The following is a 16,720-nucleotide window of genomic DNA, read 5'->3' as shown; positions in this document are numbered from 1 at the left end:
AGATCAGGCACAGTTATGAGCGTGACATGATGAATCAGCCCATTTACGATTCTACTGTGCTTGAACGAGAAATGTCCCCCCTTTGGGAATGGCTTAAAGACACTACAGTCAGTGGCACTGTCCCGGGGGTTCACTTGTGGATGTCACGGGCAGTGTCTTTATAGTTTATAGAGGGGGGGGGGGGGTAGCTGGAAGTAGTTGATTGTGTAGGTGATTGTTTTGTAAAGGTGGTCGTTAGAGAAGGTTGGATTGTTGGATTTATTTTCTGTTGGGGTTTCTTCTTATTGCAGGTGATCTCTCAAGAAGACTTCAAGGCTCTTGTGATAGAAGATGCCAGCAACGTGCAGCAGAGAGAGGAGACGGACAGCATAGACATTGTGGACGAGATCCGCTTCTACATCTCCAGCTTTGTGCTCACCTACAGCGAGATGGAGGAGGCCAATGAGAAGCTGAGGCTGATCGACGACATGTTGGAGGAGTTGGACATCGAGGGATAGAGGGATAGGAACCAGTGGCCAGTGGTGCTAATAACAGGGTTCTTGCGACGTCCTTGAATTCAAGGAGTCCTTGAAAACTCCTTGAATTTGCATACAAGGAAAAATCTCCTTGAAAACTCCTTGAATTTAAGGAACCTCCTTGAAAACTCCTTGAATTTCGCTGGATCGAACATTAACAAAATGTTTGTCTGATTGCTCTAGGTGCACAGTCAAAAACGGCATGAATTTCTTGACCAAATCTCCTTGAAACTTCTTTGAAATCTCCTTGAATTTGGTAGGGAGTTCATGGCAGGAACCCTGCAATAACTATTATACTGGGGGGGGGTGTGGGAAGGAGAGTGAGAGATGTTCTCTTTCTAGACCAATGTTTGCCAACCTGGGCGACCCACCAGTGGGTGATTTATTCATTTTGAATTGATGGGTGGTGGGTAACACCAGGGCAGTGACAGGTGTTGTCTAATCCCCTGATTGAAACATGTGTAGGTGGGTGGTACAAAAATACCAGCCTCTTACTTGTAGGTGGGAAAAGTTGGTGCTGGCTACAAAAAGGTTGACAAGCTCTGGTTTAGACTGATCCGTCTGATATTTACGTGAAAGCAGTACGGTAGTGTCAGGGTCTTAGCTCACCTTTCTCAGCGGATGATTAGGGCTCTTGTTTCCCATTACTGACCTGATGTAACTTTGAAGCGAAATTGGACATACAAAATGCCCATAAATAGACAATAGAAAACACAAAACTATGGAATTTGTCATCTCACTCATTAACTGCTGTGTCCAAAACTCCCCATGCTGTTTGCTAGTATTATTAAGCTGGTGTGGTAGTGCTAAGGTCAAGTATTTGTATAGTCTGATAGGTAGAACGTCATTTGATGTCCAGCCTATAAATCTTTGATCATATGAGGCTTTATTGGTCATTGTCAGACATAGATGGAATAACTATTATTATGATTGTTATCATCAAGCTTGAAAGTTAAATGTGAGGCAGTGTGGTAAAATCAGGCGCTCGTCAAAATAATGAAAGTCAAGAAATTGTCATTTTTCCGCAGGTTATGGAATTATTATTGAATTTCAGTTTTTTGAGTCAACACCTTTCATGCCCTTTAAAGAACACATTTCTGTGTGGATTTTACTGAAAAACGCTGATTAAAGGTATAAAAGATGTTACGTTTCAGTTTCCACGGACTCTCAAGCTAAGGAAAGTTATATAACTCAACTGTGGCTGCCATTTTCTCGCTAATTTTACCTCTGAAACCAGGCGACCCCCGCCTCCTTCAATCGCCAATACCTTAGCTTATATCCAAGATAAATGGATTTTTTTTTTCATCTAAAGCAAGGCGCTTGACTTGTATCCAAGATTAATGGATATTTTTTTTTCATCAAAGGCAAGGCAAACGGATGGCTTTAAGATGGTACCAATAACTCCATATGCCCCAAAATTGACGAGCACCTGATTCCACCGCGTCATGACACAAATTCTCTCTTGGCAAGAATGGGCTTCTCATGAACATGTTTTTTTTACATCCTGGGGCTAGAAACAAGTGTTGTGTAAGAAATTTTAGCTAGAAGAGCCCGGCTCCTTCATTGTGCCATGTTTTAGTTTGTTTAACCCTATCCGTACGTCGTGTTTTACTATCCTATCCATACGACGTGGGGAACTCTGTGCCACCACTTTCCAAAAAGGAAATTTACTCGTTAATCTGATCCGTACGCTTTGCATAGCAGTCTGTTAAAATTATTTTTTGGAGAAATACTTTCAAAGAGATCTTCGTACTAGAAGTATTCTAAAATGTGAAGAATACAACCCTAGGGGTACAAAATGACCCCAGGGCGTACGGATAGGGTTAAGTTGTTGATTTGTTATGCAGGGCTTCTGCGCTACAATTGGCTCTGTGCTGGATTGTGATATAATATTTGTTCAAGTTTATTTTGCCTGTGAAAATTGTTGACGTGATTCTGCTGAGGTGAAAAAAAAAAGCACATTGCGATCCCAATGCTTTCTTGTCCTATCGCCATTTTTTATAACAGTGAAAACGGTTCTTAAAAAAGAGTGAGCTTAAGAAGATGTCACATTTTCACTGTTTTAAAAAATGGAGATACGACAAGAAAGCACTGAGGTCGCGACATGCTGAACAGTTTGCTTGTTCTTGTTGGTTGGGGTGTATTCATCATGGATTATTTTTAATGATCTGCCGTTTTGAATTTGAGTTGTGAATTTATATCCTACCTCTTGCACATGGATGTCAAGATGACATGCAGTTATGATTTCTGTTTTACTTTGCACTTTATTATGTTGAAAGTGGACATTTATGAGCATATGCTTGAAGCTGTGTGGTATAAATGTTCACATCTTTCTTCTCCGGGCTTTGGTTCTATGTTTCGGTAATGCACCCATGGGGCCTTTTTTGTATTTGCACCCAGTCCTCATATACACACCTGTATCATCAAAAAATTTTTTTCATTTATTTATTTATTTGTGCATGTAAGAAAGAGATGTATCTTCAGAAGCCAGTTCTTTATGTTTCTCAACTGGAATCACTGAACTGGTCACAGCGTGTGATATTCTTCTCAACTCTCACTTACAAGATCAGCGAGCGGTTTGCCAAACACTCAAAACTTAAACCTATGTGGGTCCTAAGGCTCTCTGTTCTCCTTGTTCTGATGAATCAGTTGAAGAATCCCAGCTCTGTGTGGCTGTTCTGGTGACCGTAGCAGTGGCATCCCTGTGGTGACTATAGCAGGCTTTTCTTGATATCTTTGATAGCAAATGAAGCAGACACTTTTCAACTTTCCTTCTATATTTATCTGACCGTTTATCTGACTATTTCAACTTAACGATCCCCATGTTGTCTCGCTGTTAACTAAGCTTCAACTATATTTTATACAAAGGCCTCACTACTTATGTCATTATTCCTTGTGAAAATAGTTGCAGTTATTTTAGAAGTAGTCAGTAGTCTAGTGGTTAGGCTACCAGACTCATAATTGTGAGATTGCGGGTTCGATCCTCAGCCCCAACGTTGTGTCCTTGGGACAGGCACTTTACACAAATGTTCCTCACTTCACCCAGGTGGGACTGGGAGCTCGGCTCAGCAAAAGATCTTGCCAGTATGTTCGTGTTTTAGCACCTGTAAAATGACTGCTTGCACTGTATGCTTCCTTGGAAGTTGAGATTGATTGAGAATGCTATCAGGTCTGCTTGGGTAATAATATCGATTGTAAAGCTCATAGATAGAGCTTGTTGTTGAGCAGAACTCTGTGCTGTATATAAATGCTATTTATTATTACTCAGTTACAACTTGCCTAAAGATGTTTTTGCTAGTGCGAGGATGATGTTTGAAAGGGTGACGTGACCTCCGACTCAGAAGCCAAGCCACACCGACCGTGTGAGGGGTGGGCAGATCTCACTTGTTCTGTTTAACATTCTTGTGTTAGTAGCTCTTCAAAAGGGTGTAACACCCCATCAGTTGGAAGGGCTGGAACGTCTATACAATACTGAACCGAGGATAATCTCAATGCTTGCGTAAACACTTTCATTTTTTCGTGGTAGACCCCGGTGAATATTTGTGCCGTGCATAAGTGCTCAAGTTTACTCCATATCACCCCACCCTACCCCCCCCCACCCCCGCGCCAGTAATACTGCCATGTGTTGAAGTTGTATTTGAGGTGTTTCTGTTTTCGCGGTTGTTCTAGAATTTCACTTCCATGCATGATGCATAATTCACACACCATCAAAGTCTGTAATGATGATAGTCAGGGGATGGGTAAAGCACAATGGACCTTTCAGTGAGGTAACCAATGATAAACTTAGTTCTTCTAAAGCTATTGGGCACTCTGCCTTCTCCTCCTTCTGAACTGTCATGTTATTGTTGTATTGTTGTATGTAGCAGTCGCAACGTTTCAGCATCCCCCTCTTCTCTCTGAGTGGGTGGTTGGTGGGTGGGTGCTCTGGAGTGGTTTGCTCCTTCTTTCCTATCAAACATCTATCACCCTGCTCTCTCCTCCTTCTTTTTTGTGTATGTTATTCTCTTGTAACACCTCTAATCTTCGGCACTTGTATGACCTTATTGTGTTGTAAGAGCCGTAAAACTAACGAAAACTAAAGACTTCTCTCTGAACTGTCATGTTACTGTTGCATGTCGCTGTTGCAACGTTTCAGCATCCGGTGTGACCTGAATGCTCAGTAGAGACAGCACTACCAGGACAAATGTTTTATGTGGGGGGGGGTTGTTGTTTTTTCTTTTAACGCTAAAAAATATTGATGACTATTGTGGTTGAAGCTTTATGGCTGCTCTGTTCTTAAACTGGCCAATTTTTGTTTTACGATTATCTCTGGAGGAACAACACAAGACGATCTTAACCGTCACACTGAAGGATTCTCAAGACTGTAAGCGTGATTTGATTTTATAATTGTACTACATCGGCATTGTTTTTTCCCTCACCTCTTTTATGAGCAGAAATCCAAGAGAAGTTAGACTGTGGCATTGATATGTATGCTCGTATGCTTGTTTTAAATTGTTCACTTCTCATGCGCAAGATACACGTGTGTAAACAAACCATTGTCATAGTGTGCTGGCTAATGGCTGGCCTCAGACTCAGATACCATTTATAGTTTGTCTGACAGAGGTGAAGAAAAGTTTCCCATTTTATGTCACAAATTGCAGAAAGTGATATTGTGACCTTCTTTTGCGTTTTATTTTGGTTTTTACTTTGGTTTTTATCACAAGTCCTGAGACTGTGTTATACTACTGTGTTGTCCACCTCAGTCACAAGTCCTGTGATGAACTCTGTGGTGTCCACTTCTCAGACATGGTGCTGAATAGGATCTCCTTTGGCACATTTTTTAAAGTCTGCATGTATGCTTTTCTTTCTACCTATAGGTCTATGTTGTATCTTTTATATGAGTTTCTGTAGGCATGATCAATGTTTTATATCTCTACAACCGATGGCTGACAGAACTGTTGCATATATTTTTTAAAGGTGTCGTATGAAAAGATGAGTGTTTTTTTCTCTGAACCTTTGAATTTCTTAACTAGCTTGCCCTTCTATCTTACTTTTGTATTGCAGTGCTTCCACAATTCTTGTAAATACAGTACTTTTCAAGTTGCATATTGTTTGTTGCTTCAGTATATTGAATTTCCTCCACAAAGTTTTATGTGGAGAGAGAGGCAACAGGTATATATTGCACATCTATCGTTTTTATCTCCTCTCCTTCTATTTTGTGTTTGTTACTCTCTTGTAACACATTTATTCTTCAGCACTTATATGACCTTATTGTGTTGCAAATGCCGTAACACTCTTACTAAAACTTAACAGACTATGGCATCTGTGACATGATGCTGATGATGTGAGCTCAGCAAACAACTCCTTCCTCACACGTCATGAAAGCACAGGGTAAATGCTCTTTGCTGTAACATTTACCGAAAATATCAAGTGTCATTATTCACATAGTCTTAATTTTAGTATTAGTAAGAGTTTTACGGCACTTGCAACACAATAATGTCATATTAGTGCCGAAGATTAGAGGTCTTACAAGAGAGTAACAAACACAAAAATCAAGGAGGAGAGATAAAGACGATAGATGTGTGATAGGAAAGAAGAAGCAAACCCCACCAGAGCACCCGCCAACTACCCATATTCATCCTTGTACTGTGAAGATGGAGCTGAGGACATATCTATATATATCTCTCCTCTCTCTTTCACCCACTCATCCATTATCTAACAAAAACAGTCACCGCTGAAAAAATAATAACACTGACGACATACTTGTGAACATTCTATGGGTTGTATTTCACTCTTCATTGTGGTCAACAGAGCTGTACATGATACATGTGTTTATTTACAACAAGTGAGAAATGATATGGAGCAGCAAGGGCCCAAACCCTTCTTTCATCATCAACTGAACACAGGATAGCCTCATAGAGTAACATTTTTCATACAGACTTAATGCCATTAATAAAACAATTCTTTAAAAAACATACCGACGACAACCTGAACAGACCGAACAGACACACATTTGACAAACTTTGCATGATGCGATATTTGAAATGCCGAGAGTAGAGCGTAAAAGTCACAGAATACTCAAGTGAGAGTAAGTGGATATGCGCTATATAAATGCAATCCATTATTATTATTTCATTATTAAGTCGAACAGTAAGCAAAACATTTAAGTCAGCAGTCGTAAGGAAAAAAACCTGCACTGTAACATAAGTTGACTTGTCAAAAACTAAAGCCCTCCAACATGCTTCTTGAAAAAAAACTGGTTCAAGAACATTACAGGAGACATAAAACATGTTTTCAATAATAATACCAATGATGCAAGAAATGGCAACTACTCCAATACTCAAAAAAAAAAAAAAATTCAAACCACTGCTATAAATCGCCATCAAGTACATTTTCCCCCCACATATTTTGAGCTTAATGCAGAAGGTCTTTCACCTCTGTTATCTTATTCTAATGCCTCAATATATAAATTGCCACTGTCCCTTGGAAAAAAATCTGCTTGACTTGACACCGCCTCCTTTACTACATCGGTGATAATGTAAGCACAGGAGATGCCAGTCTTCAATAGGAAGCCAAGTGTTAATATCAAATCCAAACCCGTGGCAAAGTAAGCCAATCACCTTCCCATTGCTGGTTCAGTGAAGTGTACAGAACAATGTACTGAGGTCTACTTTCTATTGTTCTACGAAATCTTGCCTCAACAAGATTAAAAAAAAAAAAAAAAGAAACTGATACAAAAAAATTCCAGAGCTACAAACACACATCTCTCTTCACTTATTTCTAGATTCATTCCCCATTAAAACAATAAGTAGTCTGAAACTTGGCTACTTGTTCTGAGAAAAGCTTGATCTCAAAACTTTCACTTTACACACTAAATGCAGTTTGAAATTATAAGAAAACGGAGGTAATACATTGAATCTTTTCTTCACAAAAAAAAATAATTGGGAGAGCATAAATAAAAGTGTTTCTACAGATCATGTTCGCTGCTACTGATTCTCAGACCGCAAGTAAGTACGCAGAAACCACACAAGCACATAACGGCTACACAAAAACAGTAGATAAGCTTAGCACCAGGGAAGAACAACTTAGGGGGATGTTAGTTAAAAGCAACATCAACGGGGATGTTAGTTAAAAGCAACATCAACAGGGATAGAGTTTTTCATCTACGTAACCATTTGCAAATTGTGAAGGAGACCATTTAAGCAGTACCACTCATGAATAAAGTCAAGGTTATAAAAACATAAGCTGAGCACACAGCTACGCAAGCATTTAACTTGAGAAAAGATATATATCTAACTGACCTAATTTAAAGCCTCAGTCGAGTATGAAATGTTTCATACAGGAGGTGTGAACTATCATCTCCAAATTTCTCTCAAAACTTGACATTTGTATCAGTCTGCTCTATAGTCAGGACGAGGTAGATTGAAATACACAGAACTTCATACACAGCTGTTCAGAGTCACCAGGTCTGCTAAGTGGCTTGTTAAAACATAATGCCCGTTCAGTAAATCACAGAAATGCTATTACAAAGGATGAAAATATAAATGCATAAATTCCCCTTTCATCAGTTTCGCGTCTGCTCGTAATATTGTGAAGGGCTACACAGCAAAACCTGCCATATCCAAAATTCTTGACCAGAGAAAACTAAAAAAAAAAATTTCAAATAAAAATTTATTTTTTTTTCAAAAAGGTTTCGTAAAACTGTAAATGCAACCAAAAAAAAAAAAGTAAATGCAGCTGCAGAAGTCATTTCTGACAAATTTGTTATAAAGACGATAACACTAAAAGGTAGGTGTGGCACAAAACTCACCTTTGTCAATTCTAGAATTTACTACAAAGTATTTTGCCGTGGAGTCCTTCATTTATCAAAGGCAGGAAAGAAGCTCTCAGCCCTACACTTGCTCGAGGACTCGCTTCATCCAGTCCCCGGCCACCTGTTGAGGTTTGCGTTTCTCCATGAGTCTGTCTGACACGGCCGTCAGCTTGTAGCTGTTGCGGCGCGTGTACATCTGGGCATCCAGCTGCATCTGAGCCATTTTCTCCGGTCGAATTTCGTCTAACATGAATTCCTCCGACAGGTAAGGGTTGAAGCGGAAATATGTGCGGGCTGGAAGCAGGTCTTGTAGAGTCTGGTGGACGGCTGGAACAAAAAACAAAACAGTCGGTTAAACACAACATAACAAGTTTTTAGTTGTCAAGTGGTTTACAGCTGGGCGGCATGATAACAGTCATGTTTCATCAGATGTGGATGAGGATATTAAGGACACTTGGGGGGGAAAAAAAACTTTTTTTTTAAAATGGAAGGAATCAAACCAAAAAAGGCTACCAACCAACAGGTCATATATGGTCGCTTTTAAGCACAAGAAGGCTTTCCCGAAAAATGCTGTTTTGAGAAAATCGAAGGTAAAGTTTTTGGACCCTTGTTCATTTTTTTTTTAAAACAAGGAGAGTTTTCTCTATAACTAAACAAAAATAAAACTTCTCCTCTAGGTAGATTTGGTGTAGGTCAGAATTTCTGGAAACCCCCAAAATCTGGGTTAGCCTGCTTGTTCTTAAAAACAACCATATAATGTTTCTATCAAATGTGTCAGGGCCAACCCCAGCCCATAGGGATCTAACATCCAAGCAAACCCACAGAAATACTCGATAAACAAACCTCCCCATACTCCAATTGAGCTCAAGCATTCTACATACAACGGCCAACAGCCAAAAAACACCACAACAGAAGCCAGTGTACAGGAACAAAACTCAGAAACACATACTGAGCTTTTAACCAACCACTGTGCTATTCTATTTCCAATAAAATATTTTTCCCCCACAAAAAAATAAGCAGCCCCTGGGGTTTTATGCACCCCGCATAACTTAGCAAAATTTGATCATTTTTGGCATAATTTCTGATTATTTTCCTTTATCATTCTTTGTGAAAATTAACAGAATCACATAATTTCACATTTTTTTGGCTCAGTTTGAATAATTTCAGAATTTTTGTGCATAAAACCACGGGGACAGAATGAGAAGTAGTCATACCTTCAGTATCTGTGGCACTGTCAACGATGGTTGTGATTTTCCGCTTCAGGGACATCTTTGCTGGGGTCTCACTAATACTGCTATTGTCAAAACGTCCGGTGCCCAGGGAGACAACGCAGTGAAAGTTTTCCTTGGGCCACAGTAGTCTGCTCTCGTGAATTCCTAGTGCCGTTGGGTTGTTCGTCAAAATGCCACCATCCTGTAGGCAGTTTCAAAAAGACTAGATTTAGACAATCATAAAAATGTTACAGACTCACATATTCTGAAAGAAATCTTTGATACACAAGATAGCAATGGTTTGCGTTGACATGAAATCACAAATAAAATTAATTTTGAGCTCGATAAAAACCAGTGGCATCTGAAGACACAACACACTATTTTTTACCTTTTTCTCAACATACAGTCCCATGACTATGAGTACGAGAGTTTAAGCAGAAAATTACCCAGCTTCATTCAAACTTGGATTCTCACTGCACACGAGTAACCAACCAAAAGAAACACTAATAAATTTAACATACTTCATAAAATCACAGTAAGAGGGAAATTTTCATGGCTACTTCTCCAACGACAATGATGCAGGGTACCAATTGACTCCTGAGACATTGCTAAAGCAAAACAAGTTACCAAGAGACATTTTTTTAAAACCAATTTTCAAAAGCCACATAAGACTCAACTGTTGAAATGACTGGGCTCAGGGGGTTCAACTCTGGGCTGGTCTTTAGTGAGTTCATAGGCTGTAAAGGACAGTTTTAGTTTCAGTGTTTTACGGAACTTGCAACACAATAAGGTCATATAAGTGCCGAAGATACGAGGTGTTACAAGAGTTTTAAAAAAAAAAAACAGAAGGAGGAGAGATAAGGACGATAGATTGTAGATAGTAATGAAGAAGAAAACCACACCAGAGCACCCGTAAACCACCCACTGTAAAGGACATTGACACAAAGCACAGGACAGGCGTCAGAACCACAGTATTCACCTCATGGACTTCATCACCCAGTTTGAAAGACTCAAAATAGCCCGGGGCAGCGGACGAGGCGCGGACGACCTCCCAGACTTTGTGTCGACAGCTGCCAGGGTACTGTGAGGATGCGCCAGGGGGGGTGTTGTAGGTGCGGAACAGGTGGCTGCTCATTCGCTGCGAGTTCATCAGTGAGGAGATGGCAGATACTTTGGGAACGTCAGGGTCCCTGGCAAACTCTATCAGTGATTTCTCACCCATTTCTCGTCTGGAAAAAAACAGAGCTACAAGTTACAAACGTGTTTCATTGAGTCAAGATGTGTAACATATTATTTTTCCAAGCACGGTCTGTTCTATACTCTTAATCTTCATATCTTAACTCTATCGGTGATTTCTCACCCATTTCTCGTCTGGAAAACAAAAAACAAACAGAGCCACAAGTTACAAACGCGTTCCATTGAGTCAAGATACGTAACATATTATTTTTTCAAATACGGTCTGTTCTAAATACTCTTAATCTACATATATATCTTTTAAAAAAACATGAGCTGAATACCAGATGTAGATTCATTGAAAGATTTTTCAAAATAAATTTGCTAATTTTAAATAAAAACTCTGTTTTCAAAATACTGTCACAACTCTGAAGTCAATACTCTAATTGCAAATCAACAACTTTGAAAACAAATCAGTAAGTGAAAACAGTAAACATTTTATAAAATTGATCGAATATAGTTTATCGAATTGGTATCACTGCAACAGACTTTGGGACATAAAAGGAACATTTTTTTTTTTTAAAAGAAGAGAAAAATATCTCCATGACGAAGTAAGTAGTTGTCTACAACCAATCACCTGATAAAGGCCACGTTATGCCAGGGACAGGACTAGGGTACAAGTTTCCATCAAAAACAAGAAATAAGAAGGAACTGCAAACATTATGGCAGGGGCTCTTGTGGCCTAGAGGTTAAGGTGTTCACCTCTCATTCAAAGGTCCTGGGTTCGAATCCCGGAAGCGACCGAAAAATGTTCTTCTCTAAAATTGTCTCTTTTCACCTCATTTCCTGCTCTCTAACAATGTTCTGTCGTCTGCTTTCGTCTCCACCATGCAGTTGCGAGCCCCGTAAAAGACTAACCAAAAAAAAAAAGAAGAAAAAAACCCACCATGGTACCCACCAACCACCCATAAAAGAGACACTAGTGAGGAAGAGGCTACAACTTACTTCAAGATCTCCTCCCAAGACTGCGAGTCGTAGAAGCCGTAACTCCACACCAGCTTTGTGGTGCCCAGCACCCTGTTCCTGGTGAACATCTGAGTGGAGCAGTCTTTGTACAGTTCTTCGCACCGATCCAGGGGGAGCTTGTACAGGCAGATGAGGATGGCCAGCAGTGCACCGGTGCTCACTCCGCACACATAGTCAAACAGTTCGTGAATCTTGCGGCCACTTTGTTTCTCGAGTGCTTTCAGAAACTCTATCGTCACAAGGCCTCTGAAAACAAACAGCATGACACAAAACACAAGTCAATTATTAATTATCAAGTACAAAAATCTGTAATGGCAAATAATCAATCAATCAATGCTTAACTCTTTATCTCACATACCAGGACAAAAAAAAGAGAAGATTGCGCTTTTCAAGTTTCAAATAGAAAACAAGGAAGGAAAATAATATGCTACTACATTCAAGCCCATGAGGACCACTTCTTATCAAAATATCAGTCATATTCATTTCTAAAAGATTCTTACACTTTCATACACTGCAAAACATTCCTTATACAGACCACAGCCTACACTGCAAAATATTTCTTATAGAGGCCATTGCCAACATTATCAGCCACTACAGTGCAGAATCCTTTTAAGCTACAGACAACATCAAGTCAATTCCTCCTCCAGGGAATTCAAGGTCTACAAACTAAAAGGCCATTATCACTCACACAAACACGTTCGCAGCATGTTTCCACTAAAAAAAATCGTCTAATTGGAAGTCTAAAACACTTAATTAAACTTTTTTTAAAATTTGATTCTACCACAACAAAACAAGAATAGTCAAACAATAAATTACTTCTTTTTATTCCAAACATAAAAATTGTGCCACGATACATAAACTGAAATATTTCAGTAGGCATGCAACAACTTCTGACTCAGTTCTACTGACCGTGTGCCTCCACCGTCGATTGACAGAACTCTGATGCCAGGGGCAGACAACGGCTTGACATGGCCGAGGAGGGAAAGGATTTCATGGGCGAGACCTTTCAGAAGTTTGTCGGGAGATGCTGTCAACTTCTTTACGCAAGGTACAGCTTTTTCCTACAGCAAAAGAGAAACAAATGACACTTCAGTCGAATATTCATTTTAAAAACATGTTTAACATACACCCACTCTCCTTAATAAACTGGACGCATTCTGAAACAAGTTCCCTTCATAAAAACTCCAAAAAAGCAACAAAAGCACAATTAATGAGACTAAAATTCATATGAAAAGGTTGGTGTGTGCAGATGTATGTATTTGAGTGTACAAGTGTGCATTTAAGTTCAAACTACTTCCTCAATTTATTCTCTCTCTGCATTTTCCAACTACCCACTCTGAGAAGTAAGTACTTCACACAATGTGTCATAGCTGTAGAGATGGTAAAAAGAGATATAAATAATGAAATGAAACTCATGACAAAAAGTAGAAACGCCTTCATGACTTTAAACAAAAAAATTACTTCAGTCAGCTCTTTATGTTTTGCTTGCTTATAACTAGTCATCTCATCATCTCTCCAGTTGAAAAGGACCCAGACATATCTTAACAAAGTTTGGAAGGATCAAAGATAATATAAATAATAGGACACCATTTTAAAAGATATAGAAAACATCAACATGACTGTCTGTTCACATAAATTTCCTGTAAGCTTTACAAATCATAAAGAACAAAAAGACATTAAAAAATGTGTCTTCACTTGTGCCTGAGTGCAAAACAAATCGACATACAAAATAAAAATGAGCAATGACTTACAGAGGCAGCGTCCCACACACACTCGGGGTGAGCAATGAGGTGCTCACACAGCTCCTCTGCTCGTGTGATCTTGGACATCAGAGAATGAGCAGACTTCAGGGACTGTACCAGAGCTTTGGTACGAGATTCAAGGGAAAGCCGAGAGATTTTCTGGGCGCGTCGTGCCTCTGCCCGCTTTTTCTTCATTTCTGCGGGCAAAACTGTGGGGAAAAGAGGTCCGATGGTCTGTGGGGTGTCTGCAGAAACTGAATCATCATCAACTGACTCTTGCATAGCGACGCCTCGTTGTATCATGTTCTCCGCCTGATGGGGAGCGTTGGTGGCACAGGATGTGTCGTAGAATGATATAATGCTTTGGTTCATCTGAGTGAGAGAATGTTCTAGGGAAGACGTTTGATCTGTGGGTACAGATTTCTCTTCCATGGTCGAATTAGAGCTGGTCCCGTTACGATTCAAAGGATTCCGAGAACTGAGAAATTTCTTTGAAGTATCTGCAAAGTATCTGTTCATCTCAGCAATTCTAAGAGGGACAGTGGCACCCAAAGAAGAGAAATTTATTTTCATCCTGTCTTTTTTCTCCTCTGCGGGAGGGGAAGCCCCAAGAGGAGACTGGACATTTAAATCATCGGAGGACTTTTCTGTCCTGTGAGCATCTCCAGCTCTAAAACGCCGAGAAAAAGTTGAGGAAAATGTCCCAAGATGGCGATGACTTTGTGACGTGTCCTCCTCTTTGCCAGAAGCGAACTTTGCATGCCCAGGGTAGGCATTGGAAGCTAAACACTGGGGATGGATGCCCCTCAGGCCTGCCTGCAGCTTCAGCACAGACATTGAGAGCACTGTAAAGTAAAGAAAAAACCCCAAGATATTAGTGATAGATTTTCATATATAAAAAGTAAACCATACAGCAAAACTGTTAAACAAGTCATTTCTCACATGCACAAAAGCCAGTATTTACATTTTCACACACTGTAAGATAGTACATTGGTCGACTCTGAACTAAGCTCCACAAGTTTTAGGGAGGCTTATGAGCATTATAAAGTGTCTGCAGTCATGCTGCACACAAAAAATTACTGAAACTACATATGGTAATACAATCTAGGAAACTAATGAGCAATATAGTCTGAATTGTTGATTTTTTTCTGCTTCGTGAGTAGGGTAAAGGCGATGGTTTTCAACAGTTAAATAGTTTAAAATGAGCCTGAGAGGCAATAGATGTATAAATAATGCTGCAGTTATAATTGATAAAATCATTTAAATTGGTTGTGTTAGAAATAGAGGGGGGGGGATTGTCACTTGCTGCCAGGCTTTACCACTGCAAAAATGTTTTGTCTTCACTACACCGCAAAATGAAGCAATCCCTCAAATTACACACATTAAAATTGTAAACAACACGTACTGACTAATCTAACACACAAAATACTCCCAGAACTATCATTATGGGAGGGCTTCCGTAACGAGTGATCACTATGAGACAGAGTAGAATTACAGAGGGGTAGGGGTAGGGGTAGGGTTAGAGGTCGGGTTACGTCTCTTCTTTATTGTGTTTTTAGGGGTGGTCGCTCATTACAGAAGTCCTACTAGGCCCCATCATTATTCTATTGTGCTGCATATTATTGTCGTAAGCGTGGCCAATCAGAGGACTAACATTATAGACAGCAGACCGCAGTCGACACAGCATGACTTGAAGTTGACCACTCTATCATGGCAAACCAGCAACTAAACCAGCACCCAACAACCTGATACAGTTGACCTTTAATTCTCTCTTCCCTTTTCAATCAACAAAATGCCTTCTAAAATATAGTGGACCCTCATGTCATTGACAAGAATTCTGTTGTAGCGTAGGCTAGTCGTGACATCCATCATAATGATAATTTGATATGTTAACAACTAGAACTAGATCTAGAATATATTGCAAAAATTATATTGAACAAGGACAGCCGCATGCATGTTGTTCTGTTAAAGAGAGAAGTAGGCCAAGTTTAGTAATTCGGTCGAAGAGCCCACTACCACCACTGGGCTGACACTAATTTTAACAGACTCTAGAGAATTATCTTACCTCTAATCCTCTAACCCAAGGCCAAGGCGATTTTCACAGAGCTCTCTGACAGCAACTAGCACCAGAATGAGTTTCACAGAACGTCAGGTCTCACCGCACTAGTTTATTTGCTGAAACGTTCTCGTAAATAAATAATAACGAGTAAAACACAAGTCTTACAAGCCGTTCTGGCGTTCACTCAGCAACAGTGACTGGCAACGCTACGGCGGCTACGGTGTGTAACAGCAGCACACTGCTTCTCTGCTTACCAAGTTAGCAGACGGGCACCTATTACACTCTTAAAGTAAGGAGTCTGTGTATCAGTTCGAAATTCACACTGTAGCGATAAAGAACGAATTCACGATGAGCAAAATATGGTTTCTGATTTAAGGACACGTAGATCTATTGGGGGTGTGTATTTCACACATCACAGGCCCACCCTGGGAGCTTTATTTTTGTTGTGGTGAATCAGATCACTACCGTCGGCTCTCATGGCGTGATAAGAAACCCCGACGTAACGCGACGTGTGATTGGTTAATCCCTGGCCCGATACAAAATGACGTAGGCGAACTGCAGTCATGCGATGTTTCTGCTTTCCGACGTTCCCCACCCAAACACTCACTTCTATTATCAGGAGTAATGAAAGAACGGGTGTTAAAGCTACAATAAACTTATTGTAATCACAAACAGAATTACAGTACGACTGAATAATTTACTGATCGTCTCAGCTACCCGGTGCTCCGCTTATCTTGAACGGATAGCTCAAGTCCCTGACCAAGAAATACAGCCAATAAGGAAATAAGATTCCCGCACGCCCCCGTTTTTCACCAATCAAAACAGGTGTAAGTTTGTAAATACCACACCGTCTGACCTGATAACCTTTTAGCACACATGCAGCTACACGTGAAAGAGGTCAGCGTCTGGTCTAGACTCGAGACGGTCACGCATGTGATTTGATCACTGTCCTGGAAAACGGCCCAATTTCACAAGGCCACAAATGCCTTTCTTTCCCATTATATATATGCGTTTGGACCTCATACCCACACAACTTGAAATCAATCAGGAAAGACCGAAGAATCAGTGGATTAAACGCTTACAGTTACACTACTAGGCTACTGTAGGCCTACAAATTACAGGTCAACTGAAGAGGGCATTCGAACCCCATGCTAGAATATGTACAGATTATACTGCGCCGCCGTTGGCGCTCTCTACTAACA

General features: G+C 40.1%; 2 protein-coding genes across 3 annotated transcripts in view; one reads left to right on the top strand and one right to left on the bottom strand.

Moving 5' to 3' along the window:
* LOC101847117 (ankyrin repeat and BTB/POZ domain-containing protein 1) overlaps positions 1–1,654 on the top strand; it is a 15,603-nt gene extending 13,949 nt beyond the window's left edge. The window contains exon 12 of the mRNA XM_005100516.3: positions 291–1,654. Coding sequence (XP_005100573.1) covers positions 291–497 — 207 coding nt within the window. The 3' untranslated portion in view covers positions 498–1,654. The remainder of the gene's footprint in view (positions 1–290) is intronic.
* A 4,603-nt stretch (positions 1,655–6,257) lies between these two features.
* Positions 6,258–16,313, bottom strand: LOC101846741 (calcium-independent phospholipase A2-gamma). Of its 2 annotated transcripts, none has more exons than XM_005100515.3 (7): positions 15,773–16,313; positions 13,469–14,304; positions 12,627–12,778; positions 11,697–11,963; positions 10,498–10,747; positions 9,522–9,720; positions 6,258–8,634 (listed from the first exon to the last, which is right to left on the bottom strand). In XM_005100515.3, exons 2-7 carry the CDS (start codon positions 14,294–14,296, stop codon positions 8,387–8,389), a joined length of 1,944 nt encoding a protein of 647 aa, XP_005100572.1. In that variant the 5' UTR covers positions 14,297–14,304; positions 15,773–16,313; the 3' UTR covers positions 6,258–8,386. The 2 variants fall into 2 exon arrangements, with proteins under 2 accessions (XP_005100572.1, XP_005100571.1); XM_005100514.3 differs by having other exon boundaries at positions 15,525–16,312.
* Between the last annotated feature and the right edge of the window lie 407 nt (positions 16,314–16,720).

The sequence above is a fragment of the Aplysia californica genome, unplaced genomic scaffold (genome assembly GCF_000002075.1).
Source record: "Aplysia californica isolate F4 #8 unplaced genomic scaffold, AplCal3.0 scaffold00250, whole genome shotgun sequence".
NCBI lineage: Eukaryota > Metazoa > Mollusca > Gastropoda > Aplysiida > Aplysiidae > Aplysia > Aplysia californica.
Note: the sequence above shows the minus strand (reverse complement) of the source record. Positions and strands in the feature narration are given on the sequence as shown.